This window comes from Callithrix jacchus, chromosome 22, assembly GCF_049354715.1.
Source record: "Callithrix jacchus isolate 240 chromosome 22, calJac240_pri, whole genome shotgun sequence".
NCBI classification, from domain to species: Eukaryota; Metazoa; Chordata; class Mammalia; order Primates; family Cebidae; genus Callithrix; species Callithrix jacchus.
Window position 1 is genome coordinate 42,177,250 of NC_133523.1, and position 23,939 is coordinate 42,201,188.

Here is a 23,939-nt window from a genome sequence, read left to right on the forward strand (position 1 = left end):
GGGAAGGTGAGCTGGACCCTCCGATGCACACTGAGGCCTGGCCCCAACCCCGTGGGTCCCACTCTCACCAGCTTCTCCACCTGGCTCAGCAGCTCCTCCCTGCTCATGGGGTAGTCATCTCTGGCCTCAAAACCCGGGGGGTCTTCTCTGGGGAGGGGAAGGAAAACCGGAAAAGAGTAGACTCTTAGTCCTCAAAAAGGCCAGTGGCCATTCCTAATAAACTCAAGGAACCTCAGCCATTCTCCCACCAGCCCTGAGTGCCCTCCCCTTCTGGCGTACTCGGGGCCCCGTCTTCCCACACAGGCGCCAAACCCTACTCCTCTGGCTCCTTTGAAGCACACACTTCATCTTTTTTTTTTGAGATGGAGTCTCACTCTCTTGCCCAGGCTGGAGTGCAGTGGCATGATCTTGCTTCACCACAACCTCCCCAGGTTCAAGCAATTCTCCTGCCTCTGCCTCCTGAGTAGCTGGGATTACAGGCGCACACCACCACACCTGGCTAATTTTCATATTTTTAGTAGAGAGACAAGGTTTTGCTATGTTGGCCAGGCTGGTCTCAAACTCCTGACCTCATGATCCGCCCACCTCTGCCTCCCAGAGTGCTGGGATTACAGGCATGAGCCACTGTGCCCGGCCACACTTCATCTTCTAACCCCCTAGGACCCCATCCACCAGCTAGTTCCCAAAAGCCCCCCAAAACTCTCTACCCTGTGTGCTCCCTCTGCTCCGATGGAAGCCCCTTCCCCTCTGCATCCCTCCTGCCTTATGCCTCACAAATTGTCAGGGGGCCGAAGTGAAGCCATCTTCTTCGGAAGATCCTCTAGGTTCTGGCCCAGCACCAGGAGGGCAGCATTGGCCAAGGAGGTGAAGTTCTGGAGAGCATGGAGCCTGTGGTCAGCTGGGGCCCACCCCGAGGCCTGCCTCCTGCCCTGCTCCCTGCAGACCCCACCCTGGCTCCCTGTGCCCCCGACCTGGGCATTCAGGAAGGCCTGCACTGTGAGGAGCTCCACCAGCCGCTTCTCGATGAGGCTCAGGAAGAGGCCTAGGTCCCGGTCTCGCATGCTGGTCTTGACCCCAAGGAGGTCGTCGATCATGCTGCCATCACAACAGGCCTTGGTGAAGAGGAGCTGGATACCTGCGTCACGGAGGGCCAGCTGTCAGGGATCTGGCAGCGCTGGCTGGGTGCCATCCCTCCCCCTACGCAGGTCCCCACTGCCTCATTCTACAGAGACTGCAGTCAAGGCTCACAGACTAAAAGGGACTTACCCGAGCTCAGCCAGCCAGGCAGGGGGAGGGCACTGCTGTGTGTCCCCCTCCCTGGCTGGTCCTTCAAAATCAGCCTCAAGTGTCACTGCCTCCAGGAAGCCTTCCCAGTCACCCCCACAGAGCCAGCTTCGTGAGTGTGAGACCCAGGCAGTGGTGAGGGGTTCCTATCTTGAAAGTCTCGGCAATGTTTTAACAAGGGGCCCCTCATTCTGCACTGGGCCCCACAAATGATGGTCTTGCACCACAGACTGAGTTAGGGCCTCCTCTCGCCTGGGTGTCCTCCATCCTAGCCCGAGTGATGAGTGCCCAGTGCCCATGTCAGCCCCCTCCAGGGCCTCTCCCCACAGTGCCCACAGCACCTAGCACAGTGATGAGTGCCCAGTGCCCAGGTCAGCCCCTCCAGGGCCTCTCCCCACTGTGCCCACAGCACCTAGCACAGTGATGAGTGCCCAGTGCCCAGGTCAGCCCCTCCAGGGCCTCTTCCCACTGTGCCCACAGCACCTAGCACAGGGCTCGGCACAGCCATCACAACAGAGGGAAGGAGGACCTGCCCGTATGTGGACTCCGACTGTGCCCCGAGCTCGCTGTCCAGCTCACTCCCCACCACACCCCACCTCTCTCCATCCGTCATCCCTTCTAATTCCCATGACAACGCTGCAAAGTAAGCACTGCCATCCCCATTCCCAGAGGGGCTCAGAAGGAGGAAGCCACACACCAAGGTTCACAGTTGGTGGAGATGAGATTCAAACCCAGGACAGACTGGGCCCAGTGGCTCACACCTGTAATCCCAGCACTTTGGGAGGCCGAGGCAGGCAGATCATTTGAGGTCAGGAGTTTGAGACCAACCTGGCCACCATGATGAAATCCCATCTCTACTAAAAATACAAAAAATACTAGCCAGGCATGGTAGGGTAGTCCCAGCTACTGTGGAGGCTGAGGCAGAAGAATCACTTGAACCCGGGAGACGGATGTTGCAGTGACCCCAGATCACACCACTGCACTCCAGCCTAGGCAACAGAGTGAGATTCTGTCTCAAAACAACACTAAAAATGAAAATAAATTTTAAAAAAATCAGGACAGCCTGACGACTCAGTGCTCTGCATGGCTACGTCCCCCAAAATAAGAAAGATGGGGCCGGATGCGGTGGCTCACGCCTGTAATCCCAGCAGTCTGGGAAGCCGAGGCGAATGGACCACCTGAAGTCAGGAGTTTGAAACTACCTGGCCAACATGGCAAAACCCTGTCTCCACTAAAAATATAAAAATTAGCTGGGCATGGTGGCGTGTGCCTGTAATCCCAGCTACTCAGGAGGCTGAGGCAGGAGAATTGCTTGAACCCAGGAGAGGGAGGCTGCAGTGAGTGAAGGTCACTCCACGGCACTCAAATTTTTAAAAATAATAATAATAATAGAAAAAAAAAAGGATGGGAAGACACACAGGTAGATGCAACTGATACCCACAGAAAGGATTAAAAAAAAAAAAAAAATGGCCAGACATGGTGGCTCATGCCTGTAATCCCAGCACTTTGGGAGTCCAAGACAGGAGGATGGCTTGAGTCCAAGAGGCCAAGACTAGCCTGGACAACATAGGAAGATCCCACCTCTAAAAAAAATTTTTTTTTCAGGAGGATCCATCTCATCAACCTAGAAAAAAAAAAGAAAAAAAAAAATACAGTGGCTTATGCCTAGAGGCCAAGGCAGGTGGATCACTTGAGGTCAGGAGTTTAAAACCAGCCTGGCCAACATGGTGAAACCCTTTCTCTACTAAAAATACAAAAATTAGCCAGGCATGGTGGCAACTGCCTGTAATCCCAGCTACTAGGGAGGCTGAAGCAGGAGAATTGCTTTAACCTGGGAAGTGGAGGTTGCAGTGAGCTGAGATTGCACCACTACACTCCAGCCTGGGCAAAAGAATGAAACTCCTCTCAAAAGATAACTAAATTTTTTAAAATTTAAAAAAAAATTTTAAGGCCAGGTGCGGCAGCTCACACCTGTAATCCCAGCACTTTGGGAGACCAAGGCAGGCAGATCACCTGAGGTCAGGAGTTCAAGACCAGCCTGGCCAGCATGCTGAAACGCTGTCTCTACTAAAAATATAAAAATTAGCCAGGCATGGTGGCAGGCTCCTGTAATCCCAGCTATTTGGGAGGCTGAGGCATGAGAATTGCTTGAATCCAGGAGGCAGAGGTTGCAGTGAGTCGAGATCAAACTATTGCACTCCAGCCTGGGCAACAAGAGCAAAAGGTCAGGGAGCCGCGGTGGCTCAGGACAGTTGTCCAGGCGCTTGAGGAGGCAAGACTACGTGTTCGATGCCAGCCTGGGAAACGTAGAGACCTCTCATCCATTTAAAAAGAACTTTCTTTTTTAAAGGAAACTCTAGATCCCTACCTCATATCATCCATACAAATTAATGTGATATAAGTCACAGACTTCAATGTGGGAGCTCAAACAATGAAACCTCTAGGAGAAAACACAGAACAATGCCTTTGTAACCCCAGGACAGGCAAAAATTTCTTAAGCCAGGCCACAAAGTCACTGACTACAAAAAGAAAATGTTATGAATTAGATCGCTCAAAACTAAGAAACGTCAGTTCATCACCAAAAAACTGAAAAGGCAAGCTATAGTATAAGAGAAAATATTTACAGGTCAGGCATGGTGGCTCATGCCTGTAATCCCACACTTTGGGAGGCTGAGGCAGGTAGATCACAAGGTCAGGAGTTCAAGACCAGCCTGGCCAAAATGGTGAAACCCTATCTTTACTAAAAATACAAAAATTAGCGAGGCCTGATGATGGAAGCCTGTAATCCCAGCTACTTGGGAGGCTAAGGCAGAGAAGTGCTTGAACCGGGGAGGCGGAGGTTACAGCGAGCTGAAATCACATCACTGCACTCCAACCTGGGCTACAGAGCAAGGCTCCATCTCAAAAAAAAAAAAAAAAAAGAGAGAGAGAGAGAGAGAGAAAATATTTACCAAAAGTCTAGTATCTAGAATATACAAAGAACTCCTGTCAGTTATAACAAGATAAACCCACTTTTTGAAAAAACAAGTGCACATGATTGAAAAGGAACTTCACAAAAGATACCTGAATGGCCAACATGATGCTCAATATTATTAGTCACCAGGGACATGCCAATTAAATTAACAGATTTAATAACTGCACACACATTAGATGACTAATATTAAAATGGCTCAAAAAATAAAAAATAAAATGGCTTACAGTAGAAAGTGGTGGAGAGGGTGCAGAGCATCCAGGACTCTCATATGTTCACAAGGCAAGGGCATAAAATCTTGCAACCAGTGTGGAAAACTGTTCGGCATTTTCTAATAAGTATCAACATATACCTATGACCCAGCAGTCCCACTGCTAGGCATGTATAGACGGGCAGATGTACATGGATGATCCATGGATGAAATACTGGATAGATGGATGGATGGGTAGGCGGATGATGGATAGGGGCGGGTGGAGGGATAGCAACTATTTTTTAGTGTTTTGTGAAACAAGCAGAATAAGGCATAAAAAGTGCCCAGCAAAAGTCAAATGTCATTGCAGATAAATGAATGAACAGATGGATGTGGAGCAGTTGGAGGGATAGATGAGACAGATCGACAAATAGACCCTGGATGGATAGATGGACATGGAACAGATGGAGAGATAGATCCTGATGGATTGATGGACATGGCACAGTTGGAGGGACAGACCCTGGATGGATGGATGGATGGATTGATAGATGGATATGGGACAGTTGGAGGGATAGACCCTGGATGGATAGATGGATGGATGGATGGATGGTGGATAGATGGATGGATGGTTGGATAAGGGACAGTTGGAGGGATAGACCCTGGATGGATAGATGGATGGATGGATGGATGGATGGATATGGGACAGTTGGAGGGATAGACCCTGGGTGGACAGATGGATGGATATGGGACAGTTGGAGGGACAGATGCTGGGTGGATGTCATGGATGGATGGATAGATGGTTGGATATAAGATAGTTGGAGGAACAGACACTGGATGGATGGATGATGGGTAGATGGATGGATGGATGGATGGATATGGGTCAGTTGAAGGGATAGATCCTGGATGGATGGATGATGGGTGGATGGATGGATGGATGGATGGATATGGGTCAGTTGAAGGGATAGATCCTGGATGGATGGATGGATAGATGGATGGATGGATGGATGGATGGATGGACAGATACGGGACAAATGATAAGCAAGTGGACCAGGTCGTCCATGCAATGCCTCCAAGCTGCCAGTCCAGGACTGGGCCCTCCGCGGGATGATGGCGTCCTTCAAGTGGAGAAGCCAGGCCTGGAAGGGACAGCCCATGGGTGCTCACCAGCCTTGAGCTTCTCCAGCTTTTCCCGCACATCCTGGAAGCGGGCCTCAAGGCTCTCGGCCTCGGAGCGCACATTGTCCACGCGCTGCTGCAGCTCCTGCTGCTGCTGCTCCTGCAGCAAATGCCGGTCGCCCTCGCTGGCACGTGTGTTCCCCAAAGCCTCCTGCAGCTGTGGGGACAGGGCTGAACACTGGGCCGGATGGCAGCCTCAGGAGTTGGGGAGTGTGGAACTGGGAAGAAGAGGCAGGAGAGGGGCTGAGGGAGGGGAAGGGCAGGAAGTAGAGGAGGTGATGGGCAGGGCAGGCCTCACTCACCTCCTTGATCTCTTCCTGCACATGCTCCAGCTCCAAGTTCTGCTCATTGATGAAGTTAAACTCAGCAAAGTTTCGCTCCTCAACTGGGAGAGTTGGGCAAGGTGGGGCTCAGAGAGAGGGAGACAGAGACACAGAGACAGAGAGGCACACAGAAGGCCAGAGAAAGTGAGGTTGACGAAGGCCACACAGAGACCACGGCAGAGAAATGAACAAAGAGGAGTCACAGACACAGAGGCACGGGAGGTTACGGCACAGGGGCCACAAAAACACACCACGAGGCAGAGAGGGAAAGCCAGAGACCCAGAAACATCAAGGGAGATGGGGAGACGCAGGCGGGAGGAGAGAAACAGAGAGGGATGGGTTGAGGGAAGGATGTGGAGAGTGACCCCATGCCCAGGAGTGAAGAGAGGCAGAGCAGAGGAGAGACAGACACACAGCAAATCCCAAAGAAACAGGTGGGCAGAGAGATGCAGGGACAGAAACACAGAAAAAGGGGATCAGATGGGAGCCAGGGGTGGGAGAGTGATTGGGGGGACACCAAGCACACAGAGATGGGGAGGGGGCAGAGATAGGACCACAGTAAGAAGCCAGTGGACACACATGGTGAGTCCCAGACCTGATACCTTATTCCCAGGCACAGGTGGAAGAGTCCCCAGGGCCAGAGCCAAGGCCGCCTGCACTGGACTCAGGGGGTGCCCGGGCCCCTGCGCCTCCCTCCTCCGCCCAGGGCCCCAACTCACTCTCCAGATACTTCTGCACCAACAGGTCGGGGTTGCTCTCCCCGGTCAGCTGGGACAGTTTATTCAGGGCGTCCTCGTAGCGAAGCACCAGCGTCTCCTGGGAGGTCTTCCGGAGGCCCTCGGCCACCTCCTGGGCTGGGGAAACAGAGCACGTCAGCCTCCTGGGTGGCCTCCAGCACAGGGACCTCCTGGGCCTGGGCGAACAAAGTGCAGTGCCCCCTGGGGCAGCCAGGCCCTCGAGATGAGGAGGCAGCAGCCCCAGCCTCACCCCGCTTTTCACGCTTCTGCAGGACATTGGGATCCGGCTGCCGGTCGTTGTGCTTGAGCTTGAGGAAGCGGTGTAGCTGCTCCAGGTGCGAGATCTGCCGCCGCAGGACCTGCGCCTCTGTCTCGCTCTGGGCCTCTTCCTTCTCCGCGCGCTCCCGCAGCAAGCCCATCTTGGCCTTCGCCTCCTCCCTGGGGAGATCAGCCAGGGTCAAGATGGCTAGAGGCTGGACGGGGGTCAGCCTGGGGTCCTGGGGATGGGCGGGGTCAGCCTGAGGTTGTGGGGGATGGGGCAGAGTCAGCTGGCGTCCTGATTGGGCAGATCCAGCCTAGGGTCACAGGAATGGGGCCGAATCAGGTTGCAGTTATCCTGTGGTCACAAAGAGCAGAGACCTGGCCCGGCATGATGGCTCAGCCTGTAATCCCGGCACTTTGGGAGGCCGAGTCAGGAGAATCACCTGAGGTCAGGAGTTCAAGACCAGCCTGACCAACATGGAGAAACCTTGTCTCTACTAAAATTACAAAAATTACCCGGATATGGTGGCTCATGCCTGTAATCCCAGCTACTTGGGAGCCTGAGGCAGGAGAATCACTTGAACCCAGGAGGTGGAGGTTGCAGTGAGCCGACATCGTGCCATTGCACTCCAGCCTGGGCAACAAGAGTGAAATTCCGTCTCAAAGAAAAGACAGAAGCAAGAACTTCAAAAAGAGTCCAACATCATATTAAGAAACCAACACAGGCTGGGCATGGTGGCTCACGCCTGTAATTCTAACACTTTGGGCAGCCGAGGAGGATGGATCACCAAAGGTCAGGTGTTCGAGACCAGCCTGGCCAAAATGGTGAAACCCCGTCTCTACTAAAAACACAAAAATTAGTCAGGCGGTGGTAGTGCGTACCTGTAGTCCCAACTACTCTGGAGACTGAGACACAAGAATTGCTTGAACCTGGGAGATAGAGGTTGCAGTGAGGTGAGACCAGGTGCGGTTGTAGTGAGGTGAGACCAGGTGCGGTTGTAGTGAGGTGAGACCAGGTGCGGTTGTAGTGAGTGAGACCAGGTGCGGTTGTAGTGAGGTGAGATCAGGTGCGGTTGTAGTGAGTGAGACCAGGTGCGGTTGTAGTGAGGTGAGACCAGGTGCGGTTGTAGTGAGTGAGACCAGGTGCGGTTGTAGTGAGGTGAGACCAGGTGCGGTTGTAGTGAGTGAGACCAGGTGCGGTTGTAGTGAGGTGAGACCAGGTGCGGTTGTAGTGAGGTGAGACCAGGTGCGGTTGTAGTGAGTGAGACCAGGTGCGGTTGTAGTGAGGTGAGACCAGGTGCGGTTGTAGTGAGTGAGACCAGGTGCGGTTGTAGTGAGGTGAGACCAGGTGCGGTTGCAGTGAGGTGAGACCAGGTGCGGTTGTAGTGAGGTGAGACCAGGTGCGGTTGTAGTGAGGTGAGATCAGGTGCGGTTGTAGTGAGTGAGACCAGGTGCGGTTGTAGTGAGGTGAGGCCAGGTGCGGTTGTAGTGAGGTGAGACCAGGTGCGGTTGTAGTGAGGTGAGGCCAGGTGCGGTTGTAGTGAGGTGAGACCAGGTGCGGTTGTAGTGAGGTGAGACCGGGTGCGGTTGTAGTGAGGTGAGACCAGGTGCGGTTGTAGTGAGGTGAGATCAGGTGCGGTTGTAGTGAGTGAGACCAGGTGCGGTTGTAGTGAGGTGAGGCCAGGTGCGGTTGTAGTGAGGTGAGACCAGGTGCGGTTGTAGTGAGGTGAGGCCAGGTGCGGTTGTAGTGAGGTGAGACCAGGTGCGGTTGTAGTGAGGTGAGACCAGGTGCGGTTGTAGTGAGGTGAGACCGGGTGCGGTTGTAGTGAGGTGAGACCGGGTGCGGTTGTAGTGAGTGAGACCGGGTGCGGTTGTAGTGAGGTGAGACCGGGTGCGGTTGTAGTGAGGTGAGACCGGGTGCGGTTGTAGTGAGGTGAGGCCAGGTGCGGTTGTAGTGAGGTGAGACCAGGTGCGGTTGCAGTGAGGTGAGACCAGGTGCGGTTGTAGTGAGGTGAGACCAGGTGCGGTTGCAGTGAGGTGAGACCAGGTGCGGTTGTAGTGAGGTGAGTCTCGCTCTGTCGTACTCCAACCTAGGCGACAGAGCGAGACTCCATCTCAAAAAAAAAAAAGCCAACACAAAACTCTCGGAGTGCTGCTGGCTCACTTTCTTTCAACAGCCCGCTCTCCTCATCCTTCAGAGTGCACTGCCTCTGTCCATGTAAACTCTCTGCTCCCTATTTGCCTTCAGCCTTCAGTACATTCTCTTTGTTGGCTAAATCAGTCACTTGGCAGAATTCTTTCTCCCAAGTAGAATTCTAGTCTAGTCCCAAGTAAGACTAAGCACCGAGGATTCCTGCACTTCCGGTGGCAGGTACAGTTTCCTTTGGGAGTGACGGAAAGATTCCAGATCTAGATAGAAGTGATGGTACTGCACAGCCTGTGACTGTACTAAATGCTGCTAAACTGTATGCTTTAAAACGGTGACCTTTGCCATGTTTATGTTAACAGCGAGAGAAATCACAGAGACCCTAAGGCAGACTTGGGCCATCACGGATGTCCGTCAGGGACCATGAGGCAACAAAAGCCATAGAAGAACTCAGCGGAAGGTAAAAAGCATTTGGAGCAAGAGGAGAAGAGGGCGAAGCTGAGAAAGGGGCAGGGATGGGGAGAGAGCCCCAGAGAGGCAGAGAGAAGCCAACACCTAAAGCAGCTTCAGCCCCTCAACTCCTTACAGCCTGTCTCTTTATCTGAAGGTGGCCAGAGAAAATATCTGTCCCTTGCAACCAATGCTGACAAATAACAAACTCGCCAGATGCTTGCAGGCTCCAGGACCCCACTGCCCTGTATGTGCACATCTTAATTCTCTCTGCATTCTTTTTTTTTTTTTTTTTTTTTTTTTGAGACGGAGTTTCGCTCTTGTTGCCCAGGCTGGAGTGCAATGGTGCGATCTCGGCTCACCGCAACCTCCGCCTCCTGGGTTCAGGCAATTCTCCTGCCTCAGCCTCCTGAGTAGCTGGGATTACAGGCACGCACCACCGTGCCCAGCTAACTTTTTGTATTTTTAGTAGAGACGGGGTTTCACCATGTTGACCAGGATGGTCTTGATCTCTTGACCTCGTGATCCACTCTCCTTGGCCTCCCAAAGTGCTGGGATTACAGGCATGAGCCACCACTCCTGGCTCCTCTCTGCACTCTTATATGCTAGATGCACTTTTATTTTGAGACGAAGTCTCACTCTGCTGCCCAGGCTAGAATGCAGTGGTGAAATCTCAGCTCACTGCAATCTCTGCCCCCAGGGCTCAAGCCATCCTCCCACTTCAGCCTCCCAAGTAGCTGGGACCACAGACACCCGCCACCACGCTCAGCTAAGTTTTTGTATTTTTGGTAGGGATGGGGTTTTCATCATGTTGGCCAGGCTGGTCTCAAACTCCTGAGCTCAAGCAATCCACCCGCCCTGGCCTCCCAAAGTGCTGGGATTACAGGCGTGAGCCACAGAGCACAGCCACTAGATGCATTCTTATGTGCTAGATGTGGTCAGTAGAAGTTGATTTACATGCCCAAGAAAGAGAACAGGACCTTGCCTGTGGAGCTGGGGAACTGATGGGGGAGAGAGAGAACAGGAGCATATAATGGGGGGAAAAGTAGGTTCTGATGTCTATTTCTTAAGTCCTGAACCTTCCCACCACTGCCTTATGGAAAGGTGCATCCTGAGTCATCTGGGTCCCACCACCCCAGGATGCCCGCAGTCCCTACCTGACAGCATAGGCAGAGGTGGAGGACAGGGTAAGGGTGCTGACCATGTTCTGCAGGTGGCGAATCTTCTGTCAGGGGAAGAGGAAAAAAGTCAGTGCCACTTCTTACAACCTCATTCTCAGAGTCTTTCCAATGAGTGAAGCTGCTGAGGCTTCCAAATGGGGACCCTCCTCATCAGCAACTGCCCATGAAAGAGATTTTAAAGAGGTATGAAGTCAAAGTGCTAAGCTGGATCAAAAGGTTCTTTCTGTAGATAACTAAAAATATTTAGTAACCAGGGACTGGGTGGAAATTAGTTGGAGGAGATGGAGAGGAAATGGCGTTTCTCTAGGAGACCTTTTGGAATAGTTTTGATCCGAGAACCTTGTTAATGTTTTATATATTCATAAAGGAAATTAAATCAATAAAGAGAGGAGTGAAAACTAAAACTGAATGCAAATGGGAGCAAGTGAACTCAACCATATTTAAGAATAATAATAAGGGCCAGGCGTGGTGCTCACGCCTGTAATCCCAGCACTTTGGGAGGCCGAGGCGGGTGGATCACGAGGTCAGGAGTTCCAGACCAGCCTGACCAACATGGTGAACACCTGTCTCTACTAAAAATACAAAAATTAGCAGGGCGTGGTGGCAGGCACCTATAATCCCAGCTACTTGGGAGGCTGAGGAAGGAGAATCACTTGAACCCAGGAGGAAGAGGTTGCAGTGTGCTGAGATCACACCATTGGCACTCCAGCCTGGGCAACAGAGCGAGACTCAGTCTGAAGAAAAAAGAAAAAAAATAATAGGTCAGGCGTGATAGCTCACGCCTGTAATCCCAGCACTTTGGGAAGCCAAGGCAGGCAGATCACTGGAGATCAGGGGTTTGAGACCAGTCTGACCAACATGGAGAAACCCCATCTCTACTGAAAATACAAAATTAGCTGGGCATGGCGGCACATGCCTGTAATCCCAGGTACTCGGGAGGCTGAGGCAGGAGAATCACTTGAACCTGGGATGTGGAGGTTGCAGTGAGCTGAGATCACGGCATTGCACTCCAGCCTGGGCAACAAGAGCAAAACTCCATCTCAAAAAATAACAATAATCATCATCATTATACAGAAGACCAAATAAAGGAATTAATCCAAGTAACTTCTGAATAGAATAATTTGAAAAGATAGGCCGGGTGCTCATGCCTGTAATTCCAGCACTTTAGGAGGCTGAGGCAGAGGGAACACCCGAGATAAGGAGTTTAGGACCAGCCTGGGCAACATGGCAAAACTCGGTCTCTACTAAAACTACCAAATTTAGCTAGGCATGGTGATGCACAGCTGTAATCCCAGCTACTAGGGAGGCTGAGGCATGAGAATCGCTTGAACCCAGGAGGTGGAGGCTTGGCACTAAGCCAAGATCATGGCCACTGCACTCCAGCCTGAGCGACAAAGAGAGTTTCCATCTCAAAAAAAGAAAGAAAAGATGTATAAATACTCATATTCTCAGAGGACAAAACAAACTGCAAACAAACCCTGAGCCCTCGTTATCAGGTGCGGGAGGCGCTGCTGCAGCTCTAGCAGTTCTGAAATTCTTGTGGGTACGTGTCATATGATGGAGCAAATGAGTAAGGATATTGATGTGGCTGGGAGCTGGGGTTCCCACTGTGGGACAAGAGAGCTAGAAGGAGGGAATGAAGAATGCTCAGGAAACAGCTGCTGCTGTTGGAATAGAATCAGAGGTATCAATGTGAACCTACTCTAGTAAAATATGTCAGCCAGGTGCAATGGCTCATGCCTGTAATCCCAACACTTTGTGAGGCCAAAGTGGGAGAATCGCTTGAACCCAAAAATTCAAAAGCAGCCTGGACAACATAGTAAGACCCCATCTCTACAAAAAAATAAATCGAATTTTAAAATATGTGTGCTTCCTAGCTCTCTCCAGAGAAAGGGTGCTTACTGATTGGTCCATTGGCGGCCATGATCGGGCCTGGAGGAGATGCTGCAAGTCCCCACTCGTTTTGCAGGACTGCAGCCCAGTCCCCAGCCTTCAGACCCTCCCTGGCAACACTAGTCATGAGACAAACCGACCTCAGGTGCTGAGATAATGCATACAAAGGACACACTATCACTGCTGTGACATTCCACCCAAAGTGCAGACGCCAAATCTAATCATGAATCAAGATGAGATATTGGCAGGCTAAGGTGAGTGGATCATGAGGTCAGGAGTTCGAGACCAGCCTGGCCAACTGGTGAAACCCTATCTCTACTAAAAATGCAAAAAGAAAAAAAAAATAGTTGGGCATTGTGGTGGGCAACTGTAATCCCAGCTACTCGGGAGGCTGAGGCAGGAGAACCGTTTTAAACCCAGGAGGCGGAGGTCGCAGTGAGGCAAGATCGAGCCATTGCACTCCAGCCTGGGCAACAGGGTGAGACTCCATCTTAAAACACACACACACACACACACACACACCAGCATTGTACAACATGACTGGCCTGGATGCTTCCAAAATGTCAACATCATGGAGACTGACCCAGATGAACAGAGCCAGAACAACCAAATGCAATGTGGGGTTCTGGACTGGAACCTAGAGTGGGAAAATCAAGTTTGCTGTAAAGGACATCGTTGAGACAACCAGCAAACTTGAAATATGGACTGTTTAGAATTCTAACAATGTTAACAAGTCCCTGACCTGGTAACAGCACTGTATGTTCTTTTTTTGGTTTTTTTTTTTTGAGACAAAGTCTCACTCTGTCGCCCCAGGCTGGAGTGTAATGACCTGATCTCGGCTCAGCAACCTCCACCTCCCGGGTTCAAGCAATTCTCTGCCTCTGAGTAGCTGGGACTACAGGCACGTGCCAACACGCCCAGCTAATTTTTTTTTTATGTATTTTTAGTAGAGACGAGGTTTCACTATCTTGGCCAGGCTGGTCTTGAACTCCCAACCTCAGGTGATCCATCTGCCTTGGCCTCTCAAAGTGGTGGGATTACAAGCGTGAGTCACCACGCCCAGGCAGCACTGTGTTTATGTAAGAAAATGGCATTGTTCTTAGGAAATGCTCACTAAAGTACTTAGGAGCACAATGCCTACAACATACCATCAAACAGTTCAGCAATCAGGGTAACAAATTCTTTTCACCAAAATGATAATTACACGCACGCATAGTAAGCGGGGGAGATGAGAAAGAGAGAGTAAACGTGGCAAATGATCAAACTTGGCGAGGGTTGTTTAGGAGTTCCTTGTACAATTCTTGCACCTTTTCTGTAACTTGAAATTATTCCAAATTAAAGTCAAGGTTGGGCACAGTGGCTCATGCCTCTAATCCCAGCACTTTGGGAGGCCAAGGCAGGTGAATTGCCTGAGGTCAGGAGTTCAAGACCAGCCTGGGTGACATGGTGAAACCCCATCTCTACTGAAAAAAAAAAAAAAGTTTTTAATTAGCCAAGCATAATGGCAGGTGCCTGTAGTCCCAGCTACTTGGGGGGCTGAGGCAGGAGAATCGCTTGAACTGGGAGGCAGAGGCTGCAGTGAGCTGAGATCGCCCCACTGTACTCCAGCCTGGGTGACACAGCAAGACTCCATCTCAAAAGAAAAAAGAAAAGGCCGAGCACAGTGACTCACACCTGTAATCCCAGTACTTTGGGAGCTGAGGTGGGTCACGAGGTCAGGAGTTCAAGACAAGCCTGGCCAACAGGGTGAAACCCCATCTCTATTAAAAATACAAAAATTCACTGGGCTCAGTGGCGGGTGCCTATAGTCCCAGCTGCTCAGGAGGCTGAGGCAGGAGAATTACTTGAACCTGGGAGGTGGAGGCTGCAGTGAGCTGAGATCGCACCACTGCACTCCAGCATGGGGGACAGAGCAAGACTCCATCTCAAAAAAAAAAAAGTCAAAAGAGAGGGGACAGGGCTGGTTCAGATACCCATGGAATTTATAATAAATGGTCTTGCTTGCTCGTAGATTGCCCTCGGTGATAATTTCCAGGATGACACTCTGATTTCTTTTTTTTTTTTTTTTTTTTTTTTTTTTTGAGACGGAGTTTCGCTCTTGTTACCCAGGCTGGAGTGCAATGGCGCGATCTCGGCTCACCACAGCCTCCGCCCCCTGGGTTCAGGCAATTCTCCTGCCTCAGCCTCCTGAGTAGCCAGGATTACAGGCACGCGCCACCATGCCCAGCTAATTTTTTTTGTATTTTAGTAGAGACGGGGTTTCACCATGTTGACCAGGTTGGTCTCGATCTCTAGACCTCGTGATCCACCCGCCTCGGCCTCCCAAAGTGCTGGGATTACAGGCTTGAGCCACCGCGCCCGGCCCGACACTCTGATTTCTACAACTATAAATGAGGCTACTTTCCTCGTAGGCCTCCATGCCCTCTGGACTAAAGCAAGCCTACAGCTCTAGTCAATTCCATACTTGAGGCCTGAGTGCTGGAGCACATAGGGAAACAGCTGTGGGGAGGACCCAGGCAGGGGTCCCTCTCTCCTCCCCTGGATGTCAGGGCAGCTGACCTTCTTGAGCTTGCGGTCCATGTTCAGATAGTGGTTCCTCTCGATCCGCAGCAGATCCAGCTCCTCACGCAGGGCCGCGTTCTGCACCAGCTGCATGTCAAAGTGACAGGTGGCCTGGGAGCAGAAAGGCCGTTGGAAGAGTGGGCCTGAGGCCAGGCCTGTCTCCCTCCTCCAAGTTCAGCCTGGGAAGAGACACTTATCAGAGCTGGGGCCAGCCTGTTTCCTGAGAAACATGGGTTCTTCGGGGTTGCTGACAGCAATGTTCACTCCCCTTTAGGGACCCATCAGTCTTCTTTCCTTGGGAACCTCCATCCCTCCAGAATCCTACGACCCGACACACATGTGCACACACTGTCCGCCGTTTTTGGAACCCAATGACCATGCCCAGCTCTTCCCCTAACCCCATAATTCAGGCAGGCCGAGCGTCCAGAATGTTGACTCTCACCCTGTCCAATTGGTCTTCCAGGATCCTGATCCTTCGCCGGCTCTTGACCTTCTGATCTCGGATAAATCCCGAGGACCTGACATTCTTACTGTGGGTAAAGATCCGCGTCTCCCACTCCTGGATCTAGAAGAAAGAGGATGGTACCTGTTTATGGTTGCCTGGATGTGGGAAAGATTGAATGGCCGAGGGAAAATGAGTCATTACACATGGCAGACATCAGCTGTCCCTATCGCCCCAGAATCCCATGTACCCTTCTGCTGACTGTACCCAGTCCTCCATGAGGTTCTGGTGGGCCTTCCAACCACAGTGTATCACCCTCTCGGCCACAGGACCCAGTTCTAGAGACTCACAGAGCTTTGCCTAGAGATAGGCTTGTGACCCCATGAAGCCAGCCTGACTCGTTTCCTTTTTTTTTTTGAGACAGAGTCTCACTCTGTCACCCAGGCTGGAGTGAAGTGGCGTGACCTCGGCTCACTGCAACCTCCACCTCCCAGGCTCAACTGATTCTCATGCCTCAACCTCCCAAGTAGATGGGATTATAGGCATGTACCACCACACCTAGCTAGTTTTTGTATTTTTAGTAGAGATGGGGTTTCCCCATGTTGGTTGGGCTGGTCTTGAACTCCCAACTTCAGGTGATCTGCCCACCTTGGCCTCCCAAAGTGCTGGGATTACAGGCATGAGCCACCGTGCCCGGCCCTGACTCCTTTCCTGATAGTCCGGGGGGAGCACATGAGATGGAAGGACTTTGGCTGTCGTAGCACCCACCACAGGGAGGATCCTGGGAGAATGGGGCCAGTGGGCAGAAGTGGAGAGGAGAGTTGGAGAGATGCTGAGAATGAACATTAGTCATTCTAATGATGACAGTAGAATCCCTGGGTCTGCTTATGCCTCAAACCAGCTTCCAATCTGTCCTTCTCATTTCTGTACCCATCTGTGCCTACTGGGGTGTGCTCTGTCTCTCCACGCAAACTGGGGGTTCCATGAGGGCAGAGAGTTGTTTTCTCTGTGTCTGAGACAAAGAAGATGTCCAACAAAACGTGTGAACTAAATAGATAAACGAATTGCTTAACACGTGTTTCAATTTGTGCTGTTATGTGTTGAGTCGTGTCCCGTAAAAACTCCTACGTTGGCCAGGCACAGTGGCTCACACCTGTAATCCCAGCACTTTGGAAGACCGAAGCAGGCAGATCACCTGAAGTCAGGAGTTTGAGACCAGCCTGGCCAATATGGCAAAACCCCACCTCTATTAAAAATATGAAAATTAGCTGGGCGTGGTGGCAGGCGCCTGTAGTCCCAGCTACTTGGGAGGCTGAGGCAGGGGAATTGTTTGAACCTAGGAGGCGGAGGCTGCAGTGGGCTGAGAGATTGGGAGACGCATCTCCAAGTGGAGAGTACCAAAGACTGCCAGCAAACCAACAGAAGCAAAGAAAGAGGCATGGAATAGACGTATTCACCCCACACCACTCAGAAGGAACCAAACCTACACCTTGATCTTGGACTTCTGACCTTCAGACCTGTGAGAAAACAGATTTTTGTTATACAAGCCACCCAATTTGTGGAACTTTGTCACGGCAGCCCTAACAAACTAACCCCGTGCACCGAGATACTGAAGAAGGCTGCAGCAGACTTAAGACTTGCCATGGGTATTTTTTTGTTCTTTTTTTAGAGATAGGGTTTCATGTTGGCCAGGCTGGTCTTGAACTCCTGACCTCGTGATCCACCCACCTCAGCCTCCCAAAGTGCTGGGATTGCAGGCATGAGTCACCACGCCAGGCCACTGGGATGTTTTAAATTTTTGAGGAAGACCTTGATATTGATCAGATGGTCAGATACCACATGAACTACTAGCTCAAGGTAGTTCACAAGTTCAGCATGAGGGGGCGCGATGATCCTTTTCATGATGTCACATCTTTGTTAGACTGGATTTTCAGCAGTGCTGTGATGAAACGCAAATATCCAAATGTTGGCCAGGCACAGCGGCTCACACTTATAATCCCAGCACTTTGGGAGGCCGAGGTGGGTGGATCACCTGAGGTCAGGAGTTTGAGACCAGCCTGGCCAACATAGCAAAATCCCGTCTCTACTAGAAATACAAAAATTAGCTGGGCATCATGGCACATACCTGTAATCCCAGCTACTCGGGTGGCTGAGGCACAGGAATCACCTGAGCCTGGCCTGGGAGGTGGAGGCTGCAGTGAGCCGAGATTGCAGCACTGCACTCCAGCCTGGGTGACTGAGTGAGGCTGCATCTCAAAAAAGAAAAGAAAAAGAAACACCCAAAATGTTGACACTGTGAGAAAACGTAGCAAAGCTTACAAGGGGCATATCTGTGTTATTTCTTTCAACTACATGTGAATCCCAACAAAATTTACTTTCTTTCTTTCCTTTTTTCTTTTTTTTTAAGAGATAGGTTCTGATTCTGTCACCCGGGGCAAGTACAGTGGCACCACCATGGCTCAATATAGCCTCCATCTCCCAGGCCAGGCTCAAGCAATCCTCCTGCCTCAATAATCACCTTATTGAAGAATAGATGACAATTAAGTGTACAATTTGGGCCACACATAGTGGCTTATGCCTGTAATCCCAGCACTTTGGGAAGCCAAGGTGGGCAGATCCCCTGAAGTCAGGAGGTCAAGACCAGCCTGGCCAATAGGGTGACACCTAGTCTCTACTAAAAATACAAAATTAGCCAAGCATGTTGGTGGGCACCTGTTGTCCCAACTGCTCGGGAGGCTGAGGCAGGAGAATCGCTTGAACCCAGGAGGTGGAGACTGTAGTGAGCCAAGACTGCACCACGGCACTCCAGCCTGGGCAAGAGAGTGAGACTCCGTCTCTAAATAAAGTGTATAATTTGATATGTTTTGACATAAAATAGTGAAAATATCCACCACCCCTAAAAGTTCCCTTGTGCTCACCCCATTCTCTTCCTGCAGCCAAGTTTTCCCCCAGCAATCACTGAACTGTTTCTTGTCACTATAGATTGGTTTGCATTTTCTAGAATTTTCTATTAATGGAACTGTATAGTATGGACTCTTTGGGGGATCAAAAGAGTATCTAGTTTCTTTCACACTGAATAGTTATTTTGAGATTCACCTGTGTTGTATCAATAGTCCATTTCTTTGATTCACGAGTCGGATTCCATTGCATGCATAGAGCACAGTTTGCTCATTCATTCAGCCAAGGGACTGAAAAAACCCAATGATGGATATTTGGGTTGTTTCAGTTTTTGATTTTACAAATAAAGTTGAGTTGTTATGAACGTTCATGAACAATTCATTGTACAGGCATGTGCTTTCTTTTCTCTTGGGTAAACACCTAAGAGTGGAATGTCTGAATCACATGGTGAAAACCCCATCTCTACTAAAAATACAAAAAAATTAGCTGGGCGTGGTGGTACACAGCTACTTGGAGGCTGAGACAGGAGAATCGCTTGAACTGAAGAGGCAGAGGTTGCAGTGAGTTGAGATTGTGCCATTGCACTCCAGCCTGGGCAATAAGCGAGACTTTATCTCAAAAAACAAACTGTGTGCCAAGAGGCGTGTGCCATTCTACATTCCCACCATGAGACTTCTACTTCCTCCACATCCTCACCAACACTTGGTAAGGTCCGTCTTTTCAGTGGAGTTTGGGAGAGTTCTTAATATATTCTGGATGTAAGTTCTCTATCAGATACATGCTTTGCAGATGTTTTCTCCCAGTCTGGAATTTGTCTTTTCATTCCTTGCCTTCGCCAGTTTCTGCAAGCGAGATTCCTTGACTTGTGGATTCCTTGCCTGTGCCCATATCACTGTGTTTTGCTTTTCGTTGCTGTTGTCTTGAGACAGAGTCTCACTCTGTCACCCGGACCGGAGTACAGTGGCACGATTTTAAGAAAGGGTGTCTAGGCCAGGGAACGTGGCTCACACCTGTAATCCCAGCACTTTGGGAGGCTGAGGTGAGTGGATCACCTGAGGTCAGGAGTTTGAGACCAGCCTGGGTGACAGAGTGAGACTCCGTCTCAAAAAAATAAAAAAGAAAGAAAGAAAGAAGAAAGTGGATCTCTCTCTGTTGTCCAGGCTGGAGTGCAGTGGGGCAATCATAACTCCTTGAAGACGCAAACTCCTGGGCTCAAGCACTCCTGCCCCCTCAGCCTCAGGACATGCACCCAAATGACAAGCAGGGTTTTTAAAATGAAGAGTGACCAGCATTTAGCAGGATGAATCCTACATAGAAAAAAATATTATTTGCTGAAACTTCTGTTTCAGATATATTTTTATATATGTGTGTGTTTACATCAGTATGCATCTTGGTGCATATGAACTACACCTCATGAGTCATGCTCATAAAAACTTGACAGATCACTGGCCTAGAAAAATCACATTGTTTGCAAGGTCAAATAGCAAGGTCCTGAAACAGACGGGATTCACAACCTGTCTAGACTGCGGTGTTGCCACCATCCTCTTGTAGATGAAGAAACTAGGGCCCAGAGAGGTGAAAACCTGCCTGCCCGTGGCCACAGAGCTCCGATGTCAGACTCAGGACCCTAACATAGATTTCAGTGACTCTAGCATGTGAACCTTTCCTGCTTAACCACACAGTCCGCTCTTGGAATGCCTGGGACTGTGCTAAGCAGCAAACATCTATATTTCCACTAAGCACAACTCTACCAGATGGATGTTTTCAATCACCCCGATTTTTTTTTTTTTTTTTTTTTTTTGAGATGGAGTCTCACTCTGTCACCCAGGCTGGAGGGCAGTGGCACAGTCTCAGCTCACTGAAACCTCTGCTTCCCCAGGTTTAAACGATTCTCCTGCCTCAGCCTCCTGAGTAGCTGGGATTACAGGCATATGCCACCACGCCTGGCTAATTTTTGTATTTTTTGTAGCGATGAGGTTTCATCACATTGGCCAAGCTGATCTTGAACTCCTGACCTCAAGTGATCTGCCCGCCTCAGCCTCCCAAAGTGCTGGGATTACAGGCGTGAGCCACCGCGCCTGGCCTCATAGCCTGATTTCATATGAGAAAGCTAAGGCTCAGGGAGGTTATAACACTTGCCCGTGTAAGTAGGATTTGCAGAAACCCATCTCAGAATCCACCTGTTTGTCCAGGGCCCTGGTCTGCTCCTGCAGCTCCTCGACCTCCGCCTGCACCTGGATCCGGCCCTTCAGCAGGCGGTCCAGGTTCTCCAGCCGCTCGCTGTCCCGAAGCCGCTTGACCTGGCTCTGGGCTGCACTGATCTGCACCTGGAGATCCGCGCGTACCTCCTCCAAGCGCTGGATCTCCTCGCTACCGAGGCAGGGAGGTGGAAGAGGGGCCAGCAAGGGAGTAGAACTCAGCATCGCTAAAGGCGGGACACACCACTCCTGCGCTTCCCACTCAGATCCAGGAGTCCAGCCTGCCTCCCTCCCCAGCTCAGGGCCCGTGCTCCCCGCTCACAGTTGCTTGTTGATGCGCTGGTGGACTTCCTTGCTGTAGGCCCGCCTCTCCCCCTCCATCACCTTGCACTGTCGCTGCAGTCGACTCAGCTCCCAATCCACTGAGAACAGGGCCAGCCAAGGGACTCAACAGGGATCCTGGCCACCAGCTCCTTCCAGCCAAGGACCTAGGAATTCTGCTCCCTCTGGGGTCTCACAAACTGCAACTGAACTGCAGACCCAGCACCCTGCACCCCTCTAGGACTGCACCTCAGTTCCGGGATCCCTCAAGCTTCCTCATCCCTCCATACCCAAAACTGAACTCAGGACTTTTTCCCCTAAAAGCCACTCCCATCCCACCAGAGGGCCCTTCTGGAAGGCCTCTGGGTTCTCTGGGACCTGGGCACACCACCTAGAATTGGGAAAGCTCTTGCTCCCTCCCTCCTTTTCCGCCCCACCATCAGCAGCCCTCAGCCCCATCCTCTTGCCTCCTCCCTCTCTCAGCCCATCCCCTGGGCTGAGCCTCATCCTCTTCTACCTGGACTATCACCCCAGCCTTTCTCTCAACTTCCAGCCTTCCCCCACAGTCCCAGATAGTGTCTCTACACCCACAGCTGACCCTACCCCACCCACACTTGCCCGTACCCCTCACAGGCCTCCCATGATGCGCCAGTACCCACAGGACAAAGTCTCATCCCCCCAGCCTGGCATCCAAGGCCCCAAGTGACCTGACCTTACCCACCTCTCCAGTCTTACCCACACACTCCCCACCTCCAAAGGCCCAGCAGTTTTCAATCAGAGGGTGATGGTGCCTTCCAAAAACACTTGGCAATATCTAGAGACTTATTTTTTCCAGACAGGGTCTCACTGTGTCCCCCAGGCTGGAGCGCAGTGGCACAATCTCAGCTCACTGCAGCCTCCACCTCTCGGGCTCAAGTGATCCTTCCACTTCAGCCTCCCAGGTGGCTGGGATTACAGGTGTATGCCACTCCTGGCTCATTTTATTTTTTTGTAGATAGGATGTCTCACTGTGTTGCTCAGGCTGGTCTCGAACTCCTGGGCTCAAGTGATCCTCCTTCCTCAGCCTCCCAAAGTGCTGGGATTACAGGCATGAGCCAGCACGCCCAGCCCAGAGACATTTGTCATTGTCACGATTTGTGGGGAAGGGAGGGTGCTACTGGCATCCAGTGAGTACCAGAGTATCCAGAGGCCATGGACACTGCTTGGCATTCTACAACACACAGGACAGCCCCCACAACAAAGAACTACCCCACCCCAAGAGGCAACAGTACCCAGGTTTGAGAAAGCCTGCTCTGTCCACATTCTGTTATCCCTGCAGAAACACCCTTCCCTTCTCCTCCCTTTGGCAATTCCCACAGGGAGTGCTGAGCCCCACTCAAACTTCTCCTGCTGCCTGAAGTCTCCAGCCTGCCCCACTGCCCACACTTGGCCCACCCACGGTGGTGCCCACCCTGCCTCCCTTAGGGCACATATCTGTTCCCACCACAGGGCGCTCCTGGATGGACACTCTCCCCTTCCCTATAGGCCTTGGAACTTGGGAAAGCTAAGGGCTGGAAAAGAAATGGGCGAACGAGACAAAGAATGAATTAATTACCCATTCCCTCCAGAAAGGCCTCGCTTCCCTCCTCGGAGCGGGTGCTCCCTGCCGAGCGTCCCAAAGGCATCCTGGCCAAAAAGGGCTGGCCTCCTGTAGGGATGGACATAGACCCTTCAGACAGCAGGCAAGCGAGGGCCCAAAGGAGGGTGGCCCATGAACTGCAAGCGACTGGGAATTGCAAGCGGGTGACCTCATTCCTCCAAGAAGGGTTGGAGGGAGACCTATCTCAGGCTGCTCCCACACCTCTCCCGTCCTCCCACCTCTCACACTGTGGGTCTTGCTTCTCGGCTCTGACTCTGGCGCGAAGTTGGAAGGGACAGGTCTCCTGGGCTCTCAGGATATCCGAGGCCGGGCTGTTGGGTCTGTTGGGTCGCAGGGGAGAGGGAACCCCGGGCCTGCTGTAGGGGGGTTGGGCAGAGTTGGGGGAGTCGGGGGCCCTACCTGCTGATGGGCCTGACCTGTTCTTGGTACTCCAAGCTCAGTGTTGTGGTCTGGTTACTGGGGAGATAAGGGACCAATGAGGCCTGAGGACAGTAGCCGGGGAGGGACCGAGGCCGTGGGAGAAACTATGGGAGGAGGGGCAGAGAAGGCTGCGAGGCTAGACCTGCAGGGTTCCCGTGGACTTAGAACTGATGGGCGAGGTGGGTTGCGGTGGCTCGCGCCTGTAATCTCAGCACTTTCGAAGGCCGAGGTGGGCGGATCACCTGAGGTCAGAAGTACGAGACCAGCCTGGCCAAAATGGTGAAATCCCGTCTCCACCAGAAGTACAAAAAAATTAGCGGGGCGTGGTGGCTGGTACCTGTAATCCCAGCACTTTGGGAGGCCAAGGCGGGTGGATCATGAGGTCAAGAGATCGAGACCATCTTGGTCAACATGTTGAGACCCCGTCTCTACTAAAAATACAAAAAAACAAAATTAGCTGGGCATGGTGGCGCGTGCCTGTAATCCCAGCTACTCGGGAGGCTGAGGCAGGAGAATTGCCTGAACCCAGGAGGCGGAGGTTGCGGTGAGCCGAGATTGCGCCATTGCACTCCAGCCTGGGTCCCAAAAGCTAAACTCCGTCTCAAAAAAAAAAAAAAAAAAAGATGAACCAATGGGCGGGGAGGTTCTGCAAGGGGCGGAGCCGGGAGGGCATGTGATGGGTGGGCTGCTGAGCCCTGCGAGGGGCGGGGCCGTGAGGCCTGAGAGGGGCGGGGCATACGGAGCTATGGTGGGCGGGGCTGAGACCTGTGAGGAGAGTGGGAACTCCGGGGGACGGGGCTTCGGAGCCGGCAGGGGCGGGGCACGGGGGACCTGCAAAGGGCGGGGC

General features: G+C 51.7%; 1 protein-coding gene across 6 annotated transcripts in view; it reads right to left on the reverse strand.

Moving 5' to 3' along the window:
* ODAD1 (outer dynein arm docking complex subunit 1) overlaps window positions 1-23,939 on the reverse strand; it is a 42,090-nt gene that overhangs the window by 17,703 nt on the left and 448 nt on the right. For 2 of the 6 annotated variants that reach the window (XR_013530819.1, XM_017967794.4), the window contains exons 1-13: window positions 22,628-22,736; window positions 21,035-21,134; window positions 20,695-20,884; window positions 15,617-15,739; window positions 15,172-15,285; window positions 10,696-10,763; window positions 6,932-7,119; window positions 6,664-6,798; window positions 5,924-6,006; window positions 5,610-5,778; window positions 972-1,135; window positions 775-872; window positions 69-147 (exon numbers count right to left, since the gene is read on the reverse strand). Coding sequence is in view for 4 of the 6 variants with exons in the window: in XM_017967794.4 (XP_017823283.3) it covers window positions 69-147; window positions 775-872; window positions 972-1,135; window positions 5,610-5,778; window positions 5,924-6,006; window positions 6,664-6,798; window positions 6,932-7,119; window positions 10,696-10,763; window positions 15,172-15,285; window positions 15,617-15,739; window positions 20,695-20,884; window positions 21,035-21,134; window positions 22,628-22,736 (1,620 nt within the window). In the remaining 2 variants the exon portion in view is untranslated. Of the gene's footprint in view, window positions 1-68; window positions 148-774; window positions 873-971; window positions 1,136-5,609; window positions 5,779-5,923; window positions 6,007-6,663; window positions 6,799-6,931; window positions 7,120-10,695; window positions 10,764-15,171; window positions 15,286-15,616; window positions 15,740-20,694; window positions 20,885-21,034; window positions 21,135-22,627; window positions 22,737-23,071; window positions 23,129-23,939 lie in introns of those variants that run through there. The other 4 variants (XM_035284295.3, XM_035284294.3, XM_035284297.3 and 1 more) reach the window with 4 other exon arrangements.